Source organism: Malus domestica, chromosome 15 (assembly GCF_042453785.1).
Source record: "Malus domestica chromosome 15, GDT2T_hap1".
Lineage (NCBI taxonomy): Eukaryota > Viridiplantae > Streptophyta > Magnoliopsida > Rosales > Rosaceae > Malus > Malus domestica.
The window spans coordinates 48,636,596-48,658,280 of NC_091675.1; the positions used below are offsets into that span (position 1 = coordinate 48,636,596).

General features: G+C 36.1%; 1 protein-coding gene across 4 annotated transcripts in view; it reads left to right on the forward strand.

The window, feature by feature from the left end:
- Positions 1-7,319: 7,319 nt before the first annotated feature.
- The window catches only part of LOC103402005 (BEACH domain-containing protein B), a 31,521-nt gene continuing 17,155 nt past the window's right edge, over positions 7,320-21,685 (forward strand). The window contains exons 1-18 of one of the 4 annotated variants that reach the window (XM_008340743.4): positions 7,320-7,472; positions 8,031-8,189; positions 10,333-10,396; positions 10,957-11,191; positions 12,032-12,208; positions 12,646-12,969; positions 14,161-14,383; positions 15,050-15,118; positions 15,541-16,002; positions 16,140-16,464; positions 17,093-17,548; positions 17,656-17,814; positions 17,903-18,052; positions 19,068-19,223; positions 19,414-19,455; positions 19,551-19,895; positions 21,148-21,321; positions 21,476-21,636. In XM_008340743.4, the coding sequence (XP_008338965.3) occupies positions 8,068-8,189; positions 10,333-10,396; positions 10,957-11,191; positions 12,032-12,208; positions 12,646-12,969; positions 14,161-14,383; positions 15,050-15,118; positions 15,541-16,002; positions 16,140-16,464; positions 17,093-17,548; positions 17,656-17,814; positions 17,903-18,052; positions 19,068-19,223; positions 19,414-19,455; positions 19,551-19,895; positions 21,148-21,321; positions 21,476-21,636 (3,644 nt within the window). In that variant the 5' untranslated portion in view covers positions 7,320-7,472; positions 8,031-8,067. Of the gene's footprint in view, positions 7,473-8,030; positions 8,190-10,332; positions 10,397-10,956; positions 11,192-12,031; positions 12,209-12,645; positions 12,975-14,160; positions 14,384-15,049; positions 15,119-15,540; positions 16,003-16,139; positions 16,465-17,092; positions 17,549-17,655; positions 17,815-17,902; positions 18,053-19,067; positions 19,224-19,413; positions 19,456-19,550; positions 19,896-21,147; positions 21,322-21,475; positions 21,637-21,685 lie in introns of those variants that run through there. The other 3 variants (XM_070813285.1, XM_070813286.1, XM_070813287.1) reach the window with 3 other exon arrangements.

Sequence of the window (21,685 nt, forward strand, 5' to 3'; positions counted from 1 at the left end):
GTTTAGAATTGATACTCGATATGGGGCGGTGCTCAATGTGAAATGATGCTCAACTAGAAGTAGCACATATTGCGAGGCTGCTTGGCTTGTGGCTTATGTTGCCTTAGTTGGCTCGGCTTGTGGCTTTGAAGGTGAGGGAGTTCCTTTTATAGAATAAGGGCTCACTCTTCAATACATAAATGATGGGCTAGAGTTGATACTCGCAGCGAGGCGATTGCTTAGTAGGCGGCGATGCTCTCTAATGATGGTGAGGGAGTCCCTTTTATAGAATAATGGCTCGCTTCTCAATACATAAGTGATGGGCTAGAGTTGATGCTGGCGGCGAGGCGGTTGCTCAGCTGGCGGCGATGCTCTCTAATGATGGTCCTTCGCCCTCCACATAACATTCCAACCCATTACTTTGGGCTTGCCATTTATTTTATTTTATTTTTATTTTTATGATTACCCTCTGATTGGGTTATACAGATGTCTCCGAAAGATAAGAAAAGTAAATTACATCATTAAAAAATAAATAAATAAAGCAGTCGTTGGGGGACTACATTCCCCTTCATGATGAAAATTTCATCTTTTTCAGCATGTTGATGGGTATCTTCTGGTCCAACAGAAAGTGGAGACGGGGAACCTTGGTGGGCATCTTCTTATCTTTAATCATGTTATCCCGTGGGATAGTGGAATAGTGGAGCATATTAAATAAAAAAAAGTAAAGTAGTCGTTGAGGACCACCATCATAGGGAGCCAGTTGCACCATCAGCCCCAAGTTCCAACTTTGTTCTGTGATTGAAACAAGCAGGAGCCTTCATCTTTACTACTTGTTTGAGGTGTAACTCATAAGCAAGCCATAAAGGCAGCTCTACCTTTGAACCGGGTTCAACATAATCAGTTTGAGCACTAGGATCAATCTCCACCCCATTTACTGCTTTCTGGAAAATGACCGGACGAGCTGTTGCTCCATAATAATATCATCAATCTCCACCCCATTTACTGCTTTCTAGAAAACAACCAGGACGAGTTATTGCTCCATAATAATATCATCAATCTCCACCCCTTAAAGACATAACCGAAACCCCTTCACCCACCATATCGGTAAATAAGCTGAGATCGGAAGCACCACGAATCACGTGGTAATTGGTGACAATGTGGCCATCTGTATCCCATACTAAGCCTGACCCAGACCCTTGCGGTACCTCAAACACGTCCAGAGTAAACACATCATGCCTGGCTGCAAGATTGGTGATGTAAACAACAGAGGGAGTGTTCTCCTGAAAGAGCTGAACCATGGCGAGCTCATCGAACTGCAACTTCCTCGGCGGAGTGACTACGAAAGCCGATGCCGGATCCACATCGATGATGAACAGGGAAAACGATAGAACTGCCGAAGCGCAAACAATAAGGAGAGATTCGACAACCGAGGAGAACAAGTTTCTGGTGGCGAGCAGAAGCTTGTGGAGGCACGGCGAGCAGAAAGACTTGTGCAGCGGGATCAGAGATTTGCAGGTGGGTCAAAGCTTCTAAAAAGAAAACGATTTGGGTATTTCTGAAACAATCTCAAAAGCTCCCGGGAAGCATAAAGTTTGAAACTTTCAGAGAATTTAGGTATTTTTGGAGATGGGTTTTTTGGTTTGCCTGAGGTGGTGCTCTCAGTGTTGCAGAGAGAGCAGAGAGAACGGACGAGAGGGAAAGCAGAGAGGTGACTTCAGCATGGGTCAGTGAGAGGAGAGAGATGAGACTAGTTGGTGGTTTTTTTTTTTGTGATTTTGCAGATTCACAGTGGAGGTGAAAAAATGAAAGAGAACCGACACAACTTTTCGTATCGTTTCCCACAGACGGCACCAAATGTTGATGCACAAAACCGAAGAGGTCTTGGGACAACGTAAATTCGACCGTGAATCTGCAAGAAAGTAAAGAACACAAGATGTATTGTGGTTCACCCTAATGTTTGGGCTACATCCACACTGATGTTGATATTAGCTCACTCTGAATGGTGAATATATAAGAAGGCTAGAAGCAGTGTGCTCTCTAGCCTATTTTCTCTCTAGCCCATTTTCTGTGGCCTAAGCCTTGCCTTCAATCTTAGCCTCCTTAATGAGGAGAGTGATGAGTCCTTTTATAGAATAAGGGCTCCTCACCTATTACATATTTGCCCTTTCATTTATTACATAATTACACTTGAGTCCTCCGAGTATTTATACGAGGTCTAAATATGGAGGCCCTTAGTATGGTACAAACAGGTATCATTAATCAGTTCTTAGTTCCACTGTTAAGTGACTATGTACAAATTAAAGTGAACTATAACACACAGAAGGAAACTTGAACCATCAATGAATTGAGTGCCATATGCTGCCAAAAAGAAGAAAGAAAGATTAAAGCAGGTCAAGACAGAAGCTATCAACCTTGTATAGCATGTGAATGGCAAAGGAAAGATGACTGCAAGCCACAAGAATCCTAACTACAGGGGAAATAAACCATCTATAATAAAACCAGGTTCCACTTTTCATTTCAAGCAAGCTTTCAAACCTTTAAATGCTTTATGTAAAAAATGAAGGATCATTCAATACTGGTCTCAAAATTAATAAGTTCAACTTCAAGAAATGTCATCAATGTCAATCCACTAAGCACTTAAGAAATGATTGTCTCGGATTTAAATTTTGGCTCATAAAGAAAGGTAACAAAATCATCAATGTTTTTGTCACTATAGAGCCCAATATGGTATTTGTTTCTCACAACTCTTGGTGGTTTGATACTTGATGTTCTGTCCATATTACAAACTCTTTGGAGAGATTTCAAAGCCTGAAGGAGACAAATAAGAACATTACAGTGTTTATGTTGGCAATGGCAGTAGAGTGGTTGTTGAATCTGTTGGCACTGTCATGTTAAAGTTGTCTACTGGTTATATTTTAGTTTTAAATATTGTACTCTATGTAACTTCAATGAGAAAGAATTTAATTTCAATAACTCAATTTGCGAATGATGGTTTTTCTTATATTGGTAAATAAAGACCAAATTTATTTTTTTTCTTTCAAAACCAGTTTGACAAATTGCTTGGTTATGCTTTTCTCAATGGTGAATTATGACAAATTCGGTGCACCTACTTTCAAGAATGTCTAAATGTTGATCATATTGCTTCAAAGAGATTGCTTACTAATGAAAACTCTTCAATGCTTTGGCATAGATGGCTCGGGCACATCTCAAAAGACAGGATGTTGAGATTAATGAAAGATGGTGTGTTGCCACAAATAGAACTTAATGAAATTGAAAACTGCATTGACTGTTATAAGGGTAACTAGGTAACAAATCTAAATAATTTATTACGAAAATTCAAACTTTGTAACTAGGTAACGAATCTAGAATTAAAGAAAATAAAATGAATTCAAGTAAATATGAAATACGTAAAATCTGGAGACGGGATTTCACATCTTTAATATTAATATTTATCTTTTAATAAAATAAATATTAAGGAAAGTCATAACATTCAAGACTATTTCACAAGCAACCTTTTTATAGAAGAAATCCCAGAAATTCAATTTACAACAGTAAATGAGTCACGAGTTTTGAACAAATATATACATAAGCAAAAGAGGCTTCACATGCCATTTTTCACTGAAAGAAGAAAATCAGTATTTACATTTCAAAAGCTGATTTTCTAACTTGAAAGTTTGAGGTTGACAAGCTAACAACCGCACACCTTAGTTCAACTCTTCAATTAAATCTCGCACATCACTTGAAAAATGTTGGGGTGAGCATCACATCAATCATCTGCACCCCCTCGAGAGGCATCCCAGCTAGGTTTGAAATTAGATATACCTTTGTACCACGTATAAGGAAAACAATTTGCACAACAAAATCATTTGGCTTGAGTTAAATTTTTTTTTCATGCTCATTCAACTTAACTATATCGGAATCCCTAAATTCTTCTTGTCTTAGCAACCGAACACATGATCAACTATCCATACCTAAAAAAAAAATCTTGAATAATAATAACAGAAGGTAGGGTAGCGAAAGTGTCCACTTACAACCTATATCACATAGACACAAATACTCCCCTTACGGTAAATGGTACGAGTCTGTTTAGTGGTACGAGTCTGTTTGTATAGGACCCTCCGAAGGTTTAGGGGATTGAAGCCCAAGGTTGTCACACAACCTTCTCACTCTCAGGTCGTTAGTACAATATAGAAATTGCATGCTAGAAAAAAATCAAAACTCTTTTTCGTAACATGCAATTCTAACAAACAAAATCCAATCCAGAGGTTGCATGCATAAGTATTTACATATATAATAAATACAAACCGAAAACCACTAACCAGGATGTGAGTCCCTCCTACCTGGTATTCCAGTTTCGCGTAACAACTCTTTTCACAAGTGTTCACTTTCACAATTTGAATTCGCTTAAGCAATGGAAGTGCCTAATCCGAAATAAAACATGTCATTATACACTCCACAACACCAACACATACTAATACTTATCAATTCCAATTAACACAGTGCACGTAAGTCCCATGTAACCAAATCCAATATGTATTCATAGCTTTAGCTATATACCAAATTTCATCTAACACCCAATGCACAATTGAATCCCAAAAACCAAAATCATCAACTTAAAATTTACCTCAATCTTCTTCAATACTCTTCAACCAGCCTTGAGGCTTCCAAACAGTCAATTCAACCATGCAATCACTTCAACATGATTTTCAAACTTAATAATATGAAATTCCCAAATAATAAAAAATTTTGAATCAGCGTATGAGCTCTGAAATCTTGTAGAGCTCGAAATTGTGATCGTAAAGGCGAAAACCAATTGTAAATCGGATATCTAGAGCTCAATTTATGAAATATTTTCTTTTTGATAGCCAAAAGAAGAGCCATGATTTTTTTTTTCCTTCTTTTTGGTCCTTTGGGGAGCTGTACAGCGAAAAAACCAGGAAGATCAAAGAATCTTCTTGAACGATTGTAACTTGCGTGCCCTCCATCTCCTTTTGTCTCATTTTTTAGTTTTCCTTCTTATTAAGAAACTGACAACAACCCACTTTAATTACCAAATTCTTTGCAAGCTCTAAACACATACATACATACATACATATAGATACATATACATACATACATACATATATACATATATATATGTAGGGATATGATATCCACATACTCATTTTTACTTCTTCCACATTTTTTTAGTTTTCGGCCATCGGATCAGATGAATTGAAGAAGATCAATGGACATAAATTAATAAGGGGTGTGTGGATAGCACACCTCATATATATATATATATATACACATATATATATATATACACACATATATATATATAGAGGACATCTTTAAGGGAAGGGATCCCCAATTTTTTTTAAAAATGGGAATTAGTTGTGGGGTCCACGCTACATCGAACTTTAACGATCCGAACCGTCTATTTTTCAAGTTGCACCTCATAGACCATCCTTGCAAAATATTAGCCAAATCGAAAATGTTTAAGATATCTAATTGGGTTCAAAGAAATTAACGAATACTTTTTTTTATATAAGAAACAATAAAATTTTATCTTGATAATTAAATAGGCAAATGGTTTCGGATTGAATTGAATTTTTGTAAGGATGATCTATGAATCGAGACTTACAAAATAAACGGTTCAGATCGTTGAAGTATGTATAAATATATATATAGGAAGCCTTTTAAGGGAAGGGATCCCCATTTTTATACTCCACATCGAACCGGGTCATCGGGTCAAGGGTTTTGAGATTTAGTTCTTCTCCCTTCCCATCCTTTTCTCTTTTCTGATTGGACAGCCCCCCTCCCTTCCCTACTTTCTCTCATTTTCTTCCCATCACCACCACACACGTGGCACCATAGATCAAGGCTCTAGCAAATCTGGAGTCATCCAGATAATGATTAAAGGACCATTTCACCTCTATCTTTGCTTGCCTATAACTTCTTCGTTATAACTTCAAATTACATTTCGCTTGCGCTTATGCGTCCGTATCGAGACATACCATCCGAATATATAAAGAAACTTGGAAATCATGAAAGAATCAAATACGTTTGCGAAAAATCCCGTTTAATATAATTATGACAATTTTGTCCTTTTACTTATCGAATATGTATATATATATATACATGCCGCAAATATGAAAGCGTCGAAACTACAAATATAAATATGAAATATGAAATACATAATTTTAAATAGTGAAATCCGAAGATGAGATTTCACAGACGTGGTGGTTGTGATTATGGCCATAGTGGTGGTGAAGGCGGCGACGATGGTGATGATAGTGGTGGCATACATGAAGCTATTCTTTTTATATTAAAACTCATAGTTTGTTTTATATTGTATCTCTTTTATTTTCTATTATTTTAAAAACTGTCTTAAAAAAGCGAATATGGCTACAATATGAGAGATTTTTTAGTGTGCTAGGAATACGGTCCGGTATACCAAGTATAATAATACAATTGGTTGAAAATTTGATAAAAAAAATTACAACTAAGTGTATTATGACACTTATGTTCTGGGTCGTGTTTCTGGCACATTGAATTTTTTTTCCTACAATACTCACATGTATTTAATATAATCACCATCTCAACGGTCAGATAGTGATTGTGATGCATAGCTAAAATACCAGCTAATGGACCAAACCCCCACTAATAACTAAGATTGCTCGGGTTTGGATAATTTATGAAATGCTATTTTTTTTGTCGAAAAAAAGAAAAAAAAAACCTTTCGGCTATAGTTGCTGATGAGGTTTTTTTTAGTCATTGGGCTTTGATCCGTCGCCATTCTCTAAGTGGAGTTGTGCTTTGTTCATTGCAAGTGTTGAGTTTGAGGCAAAGCAGAAGAAGTTCAATCCAGATATGATCTTAGAGAAGAAGAACGTCATTGTCGCAAAGGTACATTTAGTTGATTGAAAGAGGATAAGCGTTGTCCATCGAGTAAAAGAGTTATTGAGGTGGTTGGTGCCCCCCTCGTAATGAGGTAGGCTTTATAGTGGATATACAGGAAGAATATTAAATAGATAGTTGTGTTTTCTTATTAAATACATATATTCACATAAATTATATCTGAGCATCAAATGAAAATTGTATTAAATGATGTTCCACATAACTTAAAACGAAAAACCCCTAAAATTCCGAATGGGTATGGCCTAGGTTTCACCGAAGAGAAACGACGACGTCTCAATGGTAGTAAAAAATGAAAACCCCGGTAAATCTGTTACCTTTACCGCACTTTGGCGGTCAGATAAAAATCCATCATCCGCTTTGATCTTCAACCAGCACACCAGTAGGGGCAATCTTGAAATTTAACGAGTCTTTGGGGGTTTATTCTTTCCTTCTTTCTTCCTTCTTTTGCTTTCCGCCTACGCATTTTCTGTCGTTGATTCTACACTGACGCCATTGAAGAAGAGAAAGAGAGCTCCCAAGAATTTCAGGCTTCAGATCTCCAATCGCAAACCCTATCCTAACCGTTCTTTTGGCCCTCGCGATCCGATCAGGTTCTCATCATTTCCTATCTGTAATTCATGAAATTGATCAAAGAATTCAAACATGGAGTTCGAGTGTTCGTCGTTGATCAATTATTTCTATTTTTTTGTTAATTTTTTTCCTCAGAGCTATCAATTTTCTTCCGCATTTAGTTTTATCAGATGTTTCAATGTTTTGCTAAATAATGTGGATTTTATTGTGTATTAGCAGCTTATTTGATGTAAATTTATGCTTTTTGTGTATGTGAGCGTTAGTTTATTCATATGATTACTCGTCGGAAACTCAGATAGTGTTTTGTTTTGGTTTGCCAAGAAGTTGAGGAAAAGGAATGGAAAAATGAGCTGGAGGTTTTAGAAGATTTTATTGAATATGTGTGCTATAGGAAGTTTAACAGACCAAGTCAACTCTAACCAGTGTATTTATTGTGTAAAAATTATCTGAGGTAACCAAATTTCTAGTCTTTTTCGACTGGTTTCAGAAATTCGTGGATTAGGCTGTAGTTTAGTATGATTCTGAGTGTATGAGAATTCTTTTTAACTTAGTGGTGTTTTATGATTTGCATTATGAAGTGTTGACTTAATATTAAAAACCTGGCTGTGGGGAAGCATGAATATTGTCAAGGGTGTTGCTGACCTTATTCGAAGGACTTCTGGTGGCCACGATGGAGATTCTTCTTCAGGGACCCAAGCTCAGAAGTTCTCTCCTCCTGGCTCGAAGATCCGCTTTAGGTACTTATGATTCACTGTTACACTACTTGTTGTTTTACTCTGGCATGTTAGTTATTGTAAATTGTGATTCTGTGTTTTCTTATTTGGGGATGCTATATTAGATTGAGTAAGGTAAAGTTAAACAATTTTAATGAAAGGACTGGTATGTTTGATTATCATTGCATAAATTCAGGTATATATGGATTATGGAACGATCTTAGTTAATTTTAGCTAGTTCAGTGTCTGGGTCTTTAGAAGAAAAAGACTAAAATGGTTGAAGTATTTTATCCTCCTCTCTCTCCAAAAAAAAAAAAATTGAACCTAAAGCTAGCCTCGAGGTATTTAGGGATGTTTAGTTTTGTATAATTTAATCAGATGGGGGAGCTGCTCTAGGGTACTTTTAAGAGTTTTGTATTATGATGTCATTGATGAAATTTGGGTCTGCTTTTGTGAGAGTTGTATCAAAATGTTGGTGGACCTTTTGTTAACCGAGTGTGTGCATCGTGTTTTATGATTTTTATCGGCAAAATTTTGTTTCCCATAAAAAAGTATCCTCTAGGCCTTCACTCAGTTGGTAAAGGGGGCACACCTGAGATAGGTATTAGGATGTGTCATGGTATTGTAAAAATTATAGAGTCCATGTGAGGGCTAAAGTTGGAAATTGAACATTTGAAGAAATATGTTTATCACACTAATATACGGAGAGTGAATTCTTTAGAGCTTTTGGTGGGTGGAAAGAACTAGGGAGGATTATTTGTGGGAGAGAGTCCAATTTTCGGCTGCTCCATGGGCTCTCCAGAATTTAGGGCACTTTCTTTTCTATAATACTGTCTGATTGAAGAGCTGTAGTGTTTTAGAGTATTGTTGTAGTAGTCTGTGATTTTTGTGTAGTGTTTTGATGGCTTTTTTAAATTCTTTAGTGAGTGCTTGTCAGGTTTGGGCCATTGAACACCTTGTACTCTTTCCTTTCCTCATTGAAAGTTTTTTTTCTTCTTATTAAATAAATCTGTTAGGAAGAGGAGATTAATAATAGAAAGCCTTCAATAGGATTTTACTGCCTTTTGGTGTTCCTTGGCACCTCCTTTTTCATAGTAATGCATGACGCAAAGGCTATGTATAGAGTCATAGGACAAGTTGTCCTCTGGCATATCAAACCTGACTAGCATTATCTACAATCATTTCTTTATCAAATCTGTAGATATATATATTTCTAGAGATATATCTCTAGAATTTTGGGCAGGGAAACTATGCACAGCAACATAGGATCTAAACAATTATCAATGCATAAGAAAAGGAACAGAAACCCTTAAAAATGTATTTTCAAGAACTTTGGAACAATATTCTCTCTAGAATACAAGAATCCCAGTTGGACTCTGTAGTATGTGCACAATCCTGATGACTGAATTCCACAAGGATAATGCTCAAGAGGGAATCTCCACAGCCATTTCCCAACAACACACTATTTTGTTTCACCAAATTCTCTAAAGCCAAACCCATGACCATCCTTTGGTTTATGCATTGAACACATCTAACCAAACGGTCAGTTTCCCCTCTCCATTCCTCTCCCAAAAGTTATCTGTTGATTTTTCCAAAGTTTAAGCTACTTTATTCCACAATGGACATAAGTGGGAATGCTATTCAAGATTCAAGATTCACTAAGCGAATCAGGGAACCCCTCCACATGAAGACATTCTCTCTCCACCCATCTAATTCTATCCTCACTGTGTCAACACAGGGGTCCAGGAAGATAAAGCATACAGACTGCCCCTAGAGAAAGTCCCAAATAACTCAAAGGCCACTCTCCTGGTCCTGACCAACAACCCAAATACTAGCCATGGACGCTAATATCTCTACATTAGTACCCACCAACACACTTTTAGACATGTTAGTTTCAGCCCCAACTTTAAGGCCAGATATATGCAGTTCAACCATAGTGAGATTACACAGTGTGGGCAATTGTTGTAACTGCAAACGGGAGAATGCAAGATTTGTTATATTATGATGCCTAATTTGGTTAGCCTTGTGCTGTCCTTTTATTCCATTTTCTTCTGCTGTTAGTAATTTCTTTTGTTATACTATCTACATGGGTATATGCAGAATTTTAAGAGAATTTATTAACCATTTTAGGATGGATAGTTTGATGACTTGGCCCCTTATTTTGCAGTGAAGTTGGAGATGAGGCGGTCCTAAACATACTTTGGGATAGATATGAAAAAGCTGTTGACAAGGTATGTTTGGAAGTTTATCAATTTATCAAATTCTTTCTCCGAAGATTCTTCAATGTTCTTCACAAAGGCTACTTGTAAATTATTATTATTTTTTTCTGATTTAATAAAATGAACTGTGCCAAAAACAAGGGTTGTGTGTTGAGACTTGAGAATTACATTTTGTCGAGTTATTTATAAACTTTTCCTCATGCACTATGTTCAAGATTGGCAAGGGATTTTCTGTCTTGCCAAACAAAAGAGGGACTTACTGGTCCTTAGAGGAGCTATGCTCATTTTCTTGTCCAGCTATGTATAGTTTCTCTAACAATGATAATACATATTTTACATGATTAGAAAAAAAAGAGTTATAACCTAACCTTCATGAAATTTGATAGCCTTCAAGAAATTTAATTTAAACAGGTTTATTTATTTATTGATTTATTTTTTGGAAAACTGTTACTCAACTGGTTAGGAATAATACAATAATAGCAGAGAATGACAATAATAGATTTTCTTGTTCCTTGTGAGCTATAGTTGTAGTATGCTTTAACTTTGTGATTATTTGTTCACTCAATATATAGGTGGAAAAGAGGAGGCTGTTTCATGTTTTTCTTAAGCAGTTTCTGGCTGTATGCAAGAATTGGCAACCAGTAAATACAGGCCAAATGTCAGAGGCTGCTTCAACTACCGTTCAGTCTACAGAATATTCATCACATTCAGATGATGTAGTTATTGGCTGCTTTGCTGGACATCCTGCAGAAGTCATTTTAGTGTTGACTGAAGAGATTACACATATATCTTCTATGGTTGCCGATTGTAAGTTGAAATTCATGTTTGCTTTTTAGCAATTGCCAATTTACTTTGGTGTGCGGTTTAAAATTTTTTGCAAAACATAATTTCTTTATTTTTATGGGATATCTTTGGCAGTATGATTGATACCACTACAAAGTCCAATTGAAAATGTTAGCAGCCGGATATTGGAAAATTTATTATTTTATTTTATTTATATATTTTACCTTGTACATGAAGATAAACATTCTCTACTTGAGTTGAGTAAGAATGGGAATTGGCTTTATAGCTTCCAATCTTCTTTCCAGCCAAAATGCAGGCAGTTAGTTATTGTGTTTCGATGTTAGTTTATTATTGTCATTGTGTGAGTTTGAGTTTAGGTAGGATCTTGCAGTTAATCAACTGCCAGGCATACTCAGTAACTTACAGAAATTGATCTAAAGGAAGGATCTTTGCTTTTGTTTTTTATTAAATAATCAGAAAAAGAAGTAAATCATTCTTTTGTAGTATATTTTATTAACAAAGTTGATTTTACTTGTGCTAATCAGCATGGTAGGAGTGCATGAGTAAATATTAAGTCTTTTGGGACAAATTTGTAACTGCACATTATTCATTGGACTTCATCATTGCCATCTAAATTGTATCTTGTTCTTTCTCTTTTCTCTTTTGGAAGACATTTGGTAAACTCTTTTCAGGATTGTGGTCATGGTGTAATACATTGATATTTTAGCTCTTGATATTTGGTTAATTATTTCCTTATGGCCCCTTTGTTCCTCCCCCTATTATTTAGTTATGATCTTTGTTCTTTCAATATGGGTTTTCTTACATTTAATTTTGGTTACTTTGTTTCTCCCATGGTTAATCCAGTAAACAACAGTACAGTGCGATCGTCAGCAGATTTCTCTGGCCATTCCGCAACCTTAAATATCATTTCGGAAGGAATGCCACTCCTGGATGCTCTTATGATTGTTACTCGTTCATTGCATAATTGCAGAGTTTTTGGATACTACGGTGGGATTCAAAAGCTAACGGCATTAATGAAAGGTATTAGTAGTTTACTCTCCTAGTGTAATTTCTCTTTGTGATGACACATTCGGAACGGTGTTTTTATAATTTGAATTGTTGCAATTGTTAACTTATTTAAAACCTAAACGCCCCTCAATTGATTGAAGATTTTTGTTGCTGATAAAAATATATGTTCTTTTAATTGTTTTAACCATTTGATTTATTTGATTTCAAACCCCAACACACCTAAATGATTGAAAATAATTGATTCAAATGACATAAAGTTGGATTAGATTTATAATTCGGTTTGTTTTTCTTTGGATTGTACAAATATTTTGTTTGGATTTAATGTGTGTGATGCTGTAAAATATGTTATTAGGACCCTATCCACCAAATTTGTTGATTTCTTTTTAAGCCTTAATTGATCTTTTTCTTGCAAAACATTGCTAATTTTGCAAGTATTTTTGTGATTTCAGGGGCTGTTGTCCAGCTTAAAACAATAAGCGGTGCACTTTCAGCTGATGAAAAGTCTTCTAATTCAACTATGGAGAGGACTGGACTATTGCAACAAATACTTGTATATGTGGTGTCAATAATATGTAGTTTCATTGATTTAAATTCAAATGTATATGAGAAAGGTCAGTTGTACAGTAATACTATAGGCTTTGTTTCAAGGGGTGGTGCATCTCCAGTTGACTCTTCTGGTAGTTCAAAGGTTCCTTCCAGTGAAATAAGGTTACGATGGCAGCAGAGGGCAGTTGTGTCGGTGATGGAAGCTGGTGGACTTAATTGGTTAGTAGGTAAGGTAGGCAATTTTGTTTTTACTTGTTCTCTTATCTTTTCTTTTGGATGATAATAGGGTGGAAATTTTTATTTGTAACTTATAGTACATCACATCTCGACTTGGTAATACACACTGAAAACTTGTGCTACACTCTTAGAAACAATATGGTACAGTCTGGAGTCTGGACATCTTCCATATGTGATTTAATTATTTTGTAAAAAAATTTCATTACTCACTACTCTTACGTCAACTTTTCCTAGAGAGAATTTAATCTTATCTTGATGACCTGTACCACTTGGTAAAAAATGTTTTTGTATGGTTATGATTTACACACGTCAAAAGTGCTAAATGCGTTCATGACTGCATGTGCATGTCCTTGCCATTTGTTGTAAAGATTTTGTTTTGTGTGCCTTGTTAATTTCCATGATGTATCTGTCCGTGCTTACAGTTGTAAATTTCTTAGATGCCCAATCACTTCTGCATTGCTAATCCACAGTTATACGGAAATAACAAAACTTATTATTTTGTCACAGTTCCATCACTTCCACAAGATTGTTTTCTTGTTTTCATCTGTGTATGTATGTTATACCTTGACTGTGTAGTTGGTCTTAGTTCCACTATTTTGGAGATATTATTTTCATTTTGTCATCTGTACAGGACACTTAGTGCTCTACATGCTTGTATCTCAAGTGTCTGTGTCTTTATTTTATTTTTTGTGCTTGACTATCTCCGTGCAATCTATTTCATTTCTTTTCTGGCAGCCTCTTTTTTTCCTTTTTATGAAATTACCTTTCTCTTCTTTCTGTAACTTGTTGAATTAAAAATTGTTCAAGTTAATTTAATATGATTTTGGAAAATCTCATAATGTTGAGCAAAGCCAAAAAAGGGAAAAGAAATATTTTTTTTTTCTATAGTTGTATGAATTCCTTTGCTGTCCTTAGCATGTGCTCTTGGTATTTACGTTTTCATAGGGTTCAGTGCACATAATACATGAAGACATCCTACACTACCCCATGCCAGTCCCTGCTGCCTTGAGATCCTGCTATTTTCCGCCTCCAACCCTTCATTTTTTGCTGTTGGATATATTTGAGTTCTATGAAGGCCCCAAATTCTTTTTGGTATCTGTATGATATCCGTAGTGCCTTTTGTGATCCCTGTACTCTATTTGCATCTACATTTTCATTGATGGAGATTGTTCTTGTCCCAGAGCTGCTGCGTGTAATCAAAAGGTTAAGCATGAAAGAACAGTGGACGGATACATCACTTCTGTATTTGTCTTTGAGAATTCTTTATTTGACATTAGCTCAGAATCCTCGTGGTCAAAATCATTTTAAGAGCATTGGAGGACTTGAAGTTCTGTTGGATGGTCTTGGAATACCATCAAGTAATGTGCTAATATTGAAAAGTTCTGCTTCTGCCGTTGAGAAAAGGTAATACCAACTCCTTGTGTATGACTTGCATCCTGAGGTTCGTTTATCTTGTGCAATCATATATGCAAAATTGCAAAATTTTCTTGAAATGCTAATGAATGGTGAGCAACATTTCATTTTATTTACGGCCTTCTTAAGTTTGCGTAGAATGTAGATTCAAAATTAAAATTTCTCTGAAAGGATTTCTGTATCTGTTTGATCTCCTTCAAGATAGATTATGCAGGTCAAGGTGAGCTTTTGTTTGTTTTGGGTCATTTTAGAACATATCTTTTGTTGGTGTCTGGGGTTAAGGGAATGTGGCTCTGTCAGATCAAGAGTATGTATTACTTTACTACTAGAATTTGCTTGAGATTAAATTTCTTATCTTTTTCTGGTAAAGTATTCGCTGAACAGCTTATCAACGTCATAAAGAAAAGGTCCTGTAAAGGGTGGTATCTGTGTATATGTTTTTGTTTTGTATTTTAAGATGTAATTTAACCAGCAAAGTAAGTTTTTGCTGATTTGAAATTGATTTACTATGTTGTGAACTTCATAGCAATTTTTGTGACATGAGTCTGAGTGACTCAGAAAATTATGTGGATGGATATTTTCTGTTAGAAGGGAACTCTATGGCTCTTTGTGTTATACACTCCATCTCTCTGATATGTGCTCACTATTTTTTTGCAGATTTGAGAACCCCTTGCTAAAAATTTTCCAGCTTCATGTTCTTTCTCTGGAAGTTCTCAAAGAGGCTGTGTATCCTTTGTGTCCTTCGTTAGTTAACTTGTGAAATTTTGTACTTTTGTTTAATTAGGAATTTGATGTTGTGATTCTTTTTCTCCCAATAAATGAAGTTGTCTTACTGTGTACCATATGTTTTTATTGGATTTATGCTTATATCCATTGAATATCATGAAGACCTTCAATGCATATTTGTTGCATGGATGCATATATAGTTGAATTGAATGGGTACAATCATAAATCCAATAAACACATAAATGAAGTACTGTTCCTATTCGATCATTTTCTGTGCAACAAAGATCTTCTGTAGCTTTGCCTTTCATTATTCCTTCTTTTGTTTATCAAATAGTAGACATGACCGTATCCGTTCTGCAAATTTGCAATTGTATCCTCATTAACGGCAAAGAACACTATTGATTCCCTTGACAAGTATGCAGCTTTGGGAATATCAGCAACTTGCAATTTCTTTGTGAAAATGGGAGGGTTCACAAATTTGCAAATAGCTTTTGTTCGCCTGCTTTCATGTTTCAAGAGTACAAACAGCAGACCAAGAATATGCCTGGTCAGCCTGATTTCCAAACGCCTATGATTGACTTCGGAAGTGAGAATAATGTGAAAAACCATATAGCAGAGGCTTCTGTTGCACTTCCTGCCAATGGTTCTTTCTCTCAACTTTGGAGTGATTATGCTGTTAAGCTGAGCAGAGTATTTTGTTCTTTTCTTCCTGCTTCAGAAGATTTTAAATCTCATGATCTCGAAACATCCACTGGTCGAACTACTGTGGCAGTCTCTTCATTGTATGGTGAACTTTCAATCAAATGGATTATGAGGGTTCTTCATACTGTGTTCCCCTGCATTAAGGCCTGTTCAAATCAAAATGAACTGCCAAGCCACTTAAGGTGAATTTATTTAGGAAGTATTGTGCCAAGCCACTTCCAATTATTTATTAGGTGTTGTTACTTCTGTGTTAATGTACTTGTTCAATTTCTCTCCCTTTCTTATGGATCTTACTCGTTGCCTTTTGCATTATCTGTAGGGTCTTTGTCAATACTCTGCAGCATTGTGTTTTAAATGCATTTAGGAATTTTCTTGTTTCATCTCCTGTGTCACTGAAAGTATTTCGGGAAGAGGGAATCTGGGAACTCATATTTTCTGAGAATTTTTTCTACTTTGGACCAGCGTCTGATGACCTTTCTGGAGAGTGTTGCACATATTATGAGTCCTTAAGGAGCCTTGAACTGCCCTCCGCTTCTAGTGGCATCAACAGTCAAGCAAAAGTTTGTGGGATTGAAATTCTCCAAATGGAAGTGATTTCATTTGTGGAGTTTGCTGCAACTTCTAGTGGAAGTGCTCATAACTTGGTTGGTTTTTCTCAGACATTTACTCTTCACCAAACTCACAATCTGTTGGTTTATGTATCTGGTCAGCTAAAACATTAGAGCATATTAGTACTGCTGATTTATTGTGCTTAGTAAAATAACACATTGTTTAAAGGTATTAAGGAATATCTTCCTGTCTTGGTATTGCTGTTGTTAAGCTGTTAGGTGACAAACCTTAGGGACAATATAAGCCCTGATAAATACCTTTCCCAGAGTTTCAGCCTACGCATCTCTCTGTGCATGTCCTCAAACATGAAATATATGTGCAAGGGGAAAACAACTTGTCAATGTCCTCAGAGTAGTTGTAGTACTGGGCAGCACTATGGGCTTCTGTATCTCCTATTTTTAGGAATATACCTCTATCGACCATTTTATTAGATTGGAAGGTTGCATTATCTTGATCAATCTTAGTTCTTTTATAAATGAAGCCTTACGTATTTTTGTTTTGTTTTGTTTTCTGTTCATGGTGGATTACATGTCCCCTTACAGCTCTTATTTTGAAATAAAATCTTGTACTTTGATAACAAAAAAAATTGCAGTACTTCAAATCAACACCTGCTTCATAGTTTCTGCATCTTTCCTTACTTCTTGCCTCTTTTCTGTATGGCAGCCTGAATTATCTGCTTTGTTAGATGCCCTTGAACACTCTGCTTGCAATCCTGAAGTTGCTAGTGTTCTTGCCAAGAGTCTGCGTCGCGTGTTACAGCTTTCAGCTGAGAAAACTGTTGCTTCTTTTAAGGCAGTTAATGCATTTCCTCGTGTGCTTAAAGTTGCTTGCATTCAAGCCCAAGAGTCAAGAAGGTTTGGCAATATAAGCCCTTCTCTTGAAAAAAATATTGATGAAGTGGTGCCTAGTCATCAGGGATCCAAATCACATCAGACAATGCAAAGATGGCTTAAATGCATGGAGACATCCATGGAGCTCTATATGGAATTTTTCTTAACAGCAGAAGATGCTAGAAGTTTGGTTCTGCATAGCGCCGAATGTATTGGTTATTTATTTGATTTGTTCTGGGAAGAAGGTTTCAGGGACAATGTGCTTAGGCATATATTTGAGCTGATGAAGGTATTCCTTTATATCTTGTGTTCATTTGATATGTATGTCTTGACTGTTAGTGTTTATAAGCTGATTAACTTTAATTCTATATTGAATTTTGATATATTACTTTTTAGACTGTACCATCATCTGAAGAGGATCAAAGAGCAAAATTACAGTTATTTTCTAAATACTTGGAAACGTTCACTCAAATAAAGGAACGAGAGAAAAGCTTTGCAGAACTGTCAATCTATTTACTTGTTGGAATGAGAGATATGCTCAAGATTGATCCTGTGGTATAATCCAATGCCTTGACTTTGTTTTCATCTTCAGTAGTCATTTTGTTTTAAGTTTCAACATCTCATCAGTATTTGTTTTACACAGTACTATCAGACTTTATTTCGTGATGGAGAGTGCTTTTTGCACGTTGTCTCTTTACTAAATGGTAACCTTGAGGAGGGCAGTGGAGAAAACTTGGTTCTGAATGTTCTTCAAACTCTTACCTGTCTGCTTGCAAGCAATGATACATCAAAGGTATTTGAATTTTTAAACCTAGATGGACATCTTTTCCTTCTTTTTCTTGTATTTAGTGTTCCTTTTGTATTCTTTGAAAAAGTTTGTTTCCACAAAAGAAGGTAATCCTTTATCTCTCATGGTTACTGTCTCTCCTTGTTTGGTCGTATAGAAGCTTGAATGCTTGATTTATGTCTTGTTGGTTCAAAGAAGATGTTGAATTTAGTTTCATGATGTCATCCAGATGCATTCACTGTGCATTGCATTTTTTATTTGACTTTGTGGATGTGGCAGTACCATGGAGAATAGAACATCAATTGAATATGCATTATGAACACGTAAACTTTTTTGATTTCCTGCTGATCACAAAGAGAACAACACTGAAAGAAGAATTACAAAACGACAGCATTCTAGTCCAAATAAATAGCATGAAAAGTCCAATCCGCCTTGGAGCCTACAAGGATGACCAAGAATCCTGTCCCACAACCCCATCATCTTTAATAAGGAGCCCTGTCTCTCTAACAGTTTCACACACACACACAGAGAGTCCAATCCTCCTTGGAACCTACAAGGATGACCAAGAACGCTGTCCCACACCCCCAACATCTTCAATAAGGAACCCTGTCTATCAAACATTGTCACACACACACAGGTGTGGGCTGTAAAAATGGTGAGTGGCCTTTGAATTTTTGGGGTTCCTTTAGGGGAACATCATGATCTTTGAACTTCTGGGATCCTGCAGTGGTAAAAGGGATCATCAAATATGTTAATTAAAGAGAATTGTCTTGAATCTCAACTTTTGGCTAATTTCTATGTTGTACATGTTGATTTTTATTAGATTCAACAAAAGATTTGTTACCCATTAAGAAAGAATTCTTTTTATACATTTGTCTTTCCTAGGTTGCTTGACTCTCAAATATGCCAGCATTATTATGTAAGCATATGCATTTGATATTTGGGTACTACAATTTCCTTTTCTTGTTCATAATTCTAGGTTTCTAGTTGCTAATGTCGACTGGGTGATATATTTTTGCAGGCTACATTTAGAGTTCTTGCAGGCAAGGGATACCAGACATTGCAAAGCTTACTGTTGGAGTTTTGTCAGTCACGCTCAAGTGAAGGACTTTTGAATGCTTTGCTTGATATGCTTGTTGATGGAAAGTTTGATATGAAATCAGGCCCTAAAATAAAGGTGTCTACCTAAAGCAAACCTTATCCAGAAAGTTTTTAACATCCCCTTTCAGGACTTTTCTTTTCCATAATGCCCACAGATTTATTTGTTGTTTATGAGTTTTATACTTACACCAACTATGGCTATGGAATTAAATTCCTGGGTCCTGCTTCTTGTGATTATATTTTCTTTTTCACTTCTCTCTGTGCAGAATGAAGACGTGATTATACTTTATCTGCGTGTTTTGCGGGAGGTTGGTGATCATTTCTATTTTTGTTCTCTATCTGTCCAAATTTCCCAAAGTCTATATCTTTCTATATCATTGCTTTCTATTTTATGATTGGGCAGAGCAGTGACTCGTTGCAGCATAACGGGCTGGATGTGTTCCAACAACTACTGAGGGATTCCATTTCCAATCAGGCTTCCTGCGTCAGAGCGGGAATGCTTAATTTTCTTCTTGATTGGTTTTCACAAGAAGACAATGATAGTGTCATCTTGAAAATTGCCCAACTAATTCAGGTTGTTGGTGGACATAGCACATCTGGAAAAGACATTCGCAAAATCTTTGCCCTTCTCCGAAGTGAGAAAGTTGGGAATCAGCAAAAGTATTGCTCACTATTGTTGTCCAGTGTTTTGTCAATGCTAAATGAAAAGGGTCCTACTGCCTTCTTTGACTTCACTGGGAATGATTCTGTAAGTCCCACTCTCTCTTCGGAAGCTCCTTTGTTTTTCTTCCTCTTTATTTTTATTTTTATTTTTTTTTAAATGTTGTTACAAGAAACAAGAAGTTTATTGAATGAAGTGGAAAACAAGATGGACAAGGAGTCCATCAAGAGCAACCACCTAAAATTATAATCAATACACAACCCAAAGGGAGTAGAATGAAAATGAGGTGGTACTTCCAAGTTCGGACTAGTAGTTCAGTTTGATCTTTTGAAATGTTTGAAAACTTGGGACCGATGCTAACATACTAATAAAATCCTGCTAAAAAATTCCAAGTAATTAAAAGTAGCCTTATTGCGCATATTCTTAAAAGTTAAGAGTAGGTTGTAGGTCACCACCATCCCCTTAATTTTGTCTATTCTAAATTCTAATGTGTTCAGAGGTTCAAAGTAATTAAAAGTAGCCTAACTGTACTATTATGCATATTCTTAAAAGTTAAAAGTAGGTTTTAGGTCGCCACCATCCCCATAATTTTGTCTAGTCTAATGTGTTCTCCTTCTTTTGGTTGGTATGTCAACTGAATACATATCATGGTTTGAAATAACAGTTTTTATTTCAAGTTTGAGGCTTTGTGGGGTTGTTTGGTGTTGGCAGTTTTTTGGAACATTTGGTTGGAGAGTAATAGAAGAATTTTTTAGGATTACAAGGGAGTGGGCATAAATGAACTATGGGATACAGTTAGATACCGGGCAGCTCTTTGGGCATCAGTTCCAAATGAATTCAGGGATTATTCTTATTCTTCTGTAATGATGGTTGTGTTAACAGCTGCAATATGAGTTTGGATTCAAGTTTTGATTTTTGTATATTAGTCCTATTTGAGAGGTCTGGTTTAGTACTTTAGTAGTTGGTGGATTTCTTATCCACTTTTTGTAAATTCTACTGTTGTTAATGAGAGTTCTTTTCTTGACTGAAAACATGGTTTTATTTACTTACTCTTGGTTTTGGATGCTAGCTTTATGTATATTGATAACGTTTAAAGATAACTCCCTCTCAATTGTAGCCTCCCTCATACTCTATAAACTCTAAACTCTAAACACTAGACCCTACATATGTACAATTTTTCCTGCTCTGTTTTATATTGTTAATTGTTTTGTACTATTTGAAATGCCATAAATTATTTTATCTGTTGTATCTTGTGTCTGATCCTCTCTCTCACTCTCTCTCTCTCTCTCTCTCTCTCTCTCTCTCTCTCTCTCTCTCTCTCTCTCTTGTTTGCTTGTAGGGGATCATAATAAAAACGCCTGTGCAGTGGCCTCTGAATAAAGGATTTTCTTTTTCATGTTGGCTTCGTGTGGAGAATTTCCCCAGAAGTGGAAAAATGGGTCTTTTCAATTTTCTTGCAGAAAATGGACGAGGGTGTATGGCTGCACTTGCAAAGGACAAGCTTGTTTATGAGGTAAATATATTGTTGGGGACTATGTTCTCGTGCTTGACTCATATTCTAAATGTGGATGTGTTCAATCTTGTTGCTATTTTAGTCATTTTCATTTGTCATATCCTAAAGCTTACCACCAGTGTCATGCCACTAATGATGTCTTTCATGATTCCAGTCAATAAATCTGAAGCGACAATCGGTCCAGTTACAGGTTAATATTGTTAGAAAGAAATGGCATTTTCTATGTATAACTCATAGCATTGGAAGAGCATTTTCTGGGGGTAGCTTATTGAGGTGTTACGTGGATGGTGATCTCGTTTCTTCTGAAAGATGCAGGTTGGAGGCTACCTCCGTTCTTCCTTCACATGTGGATTTGTTTTATCTT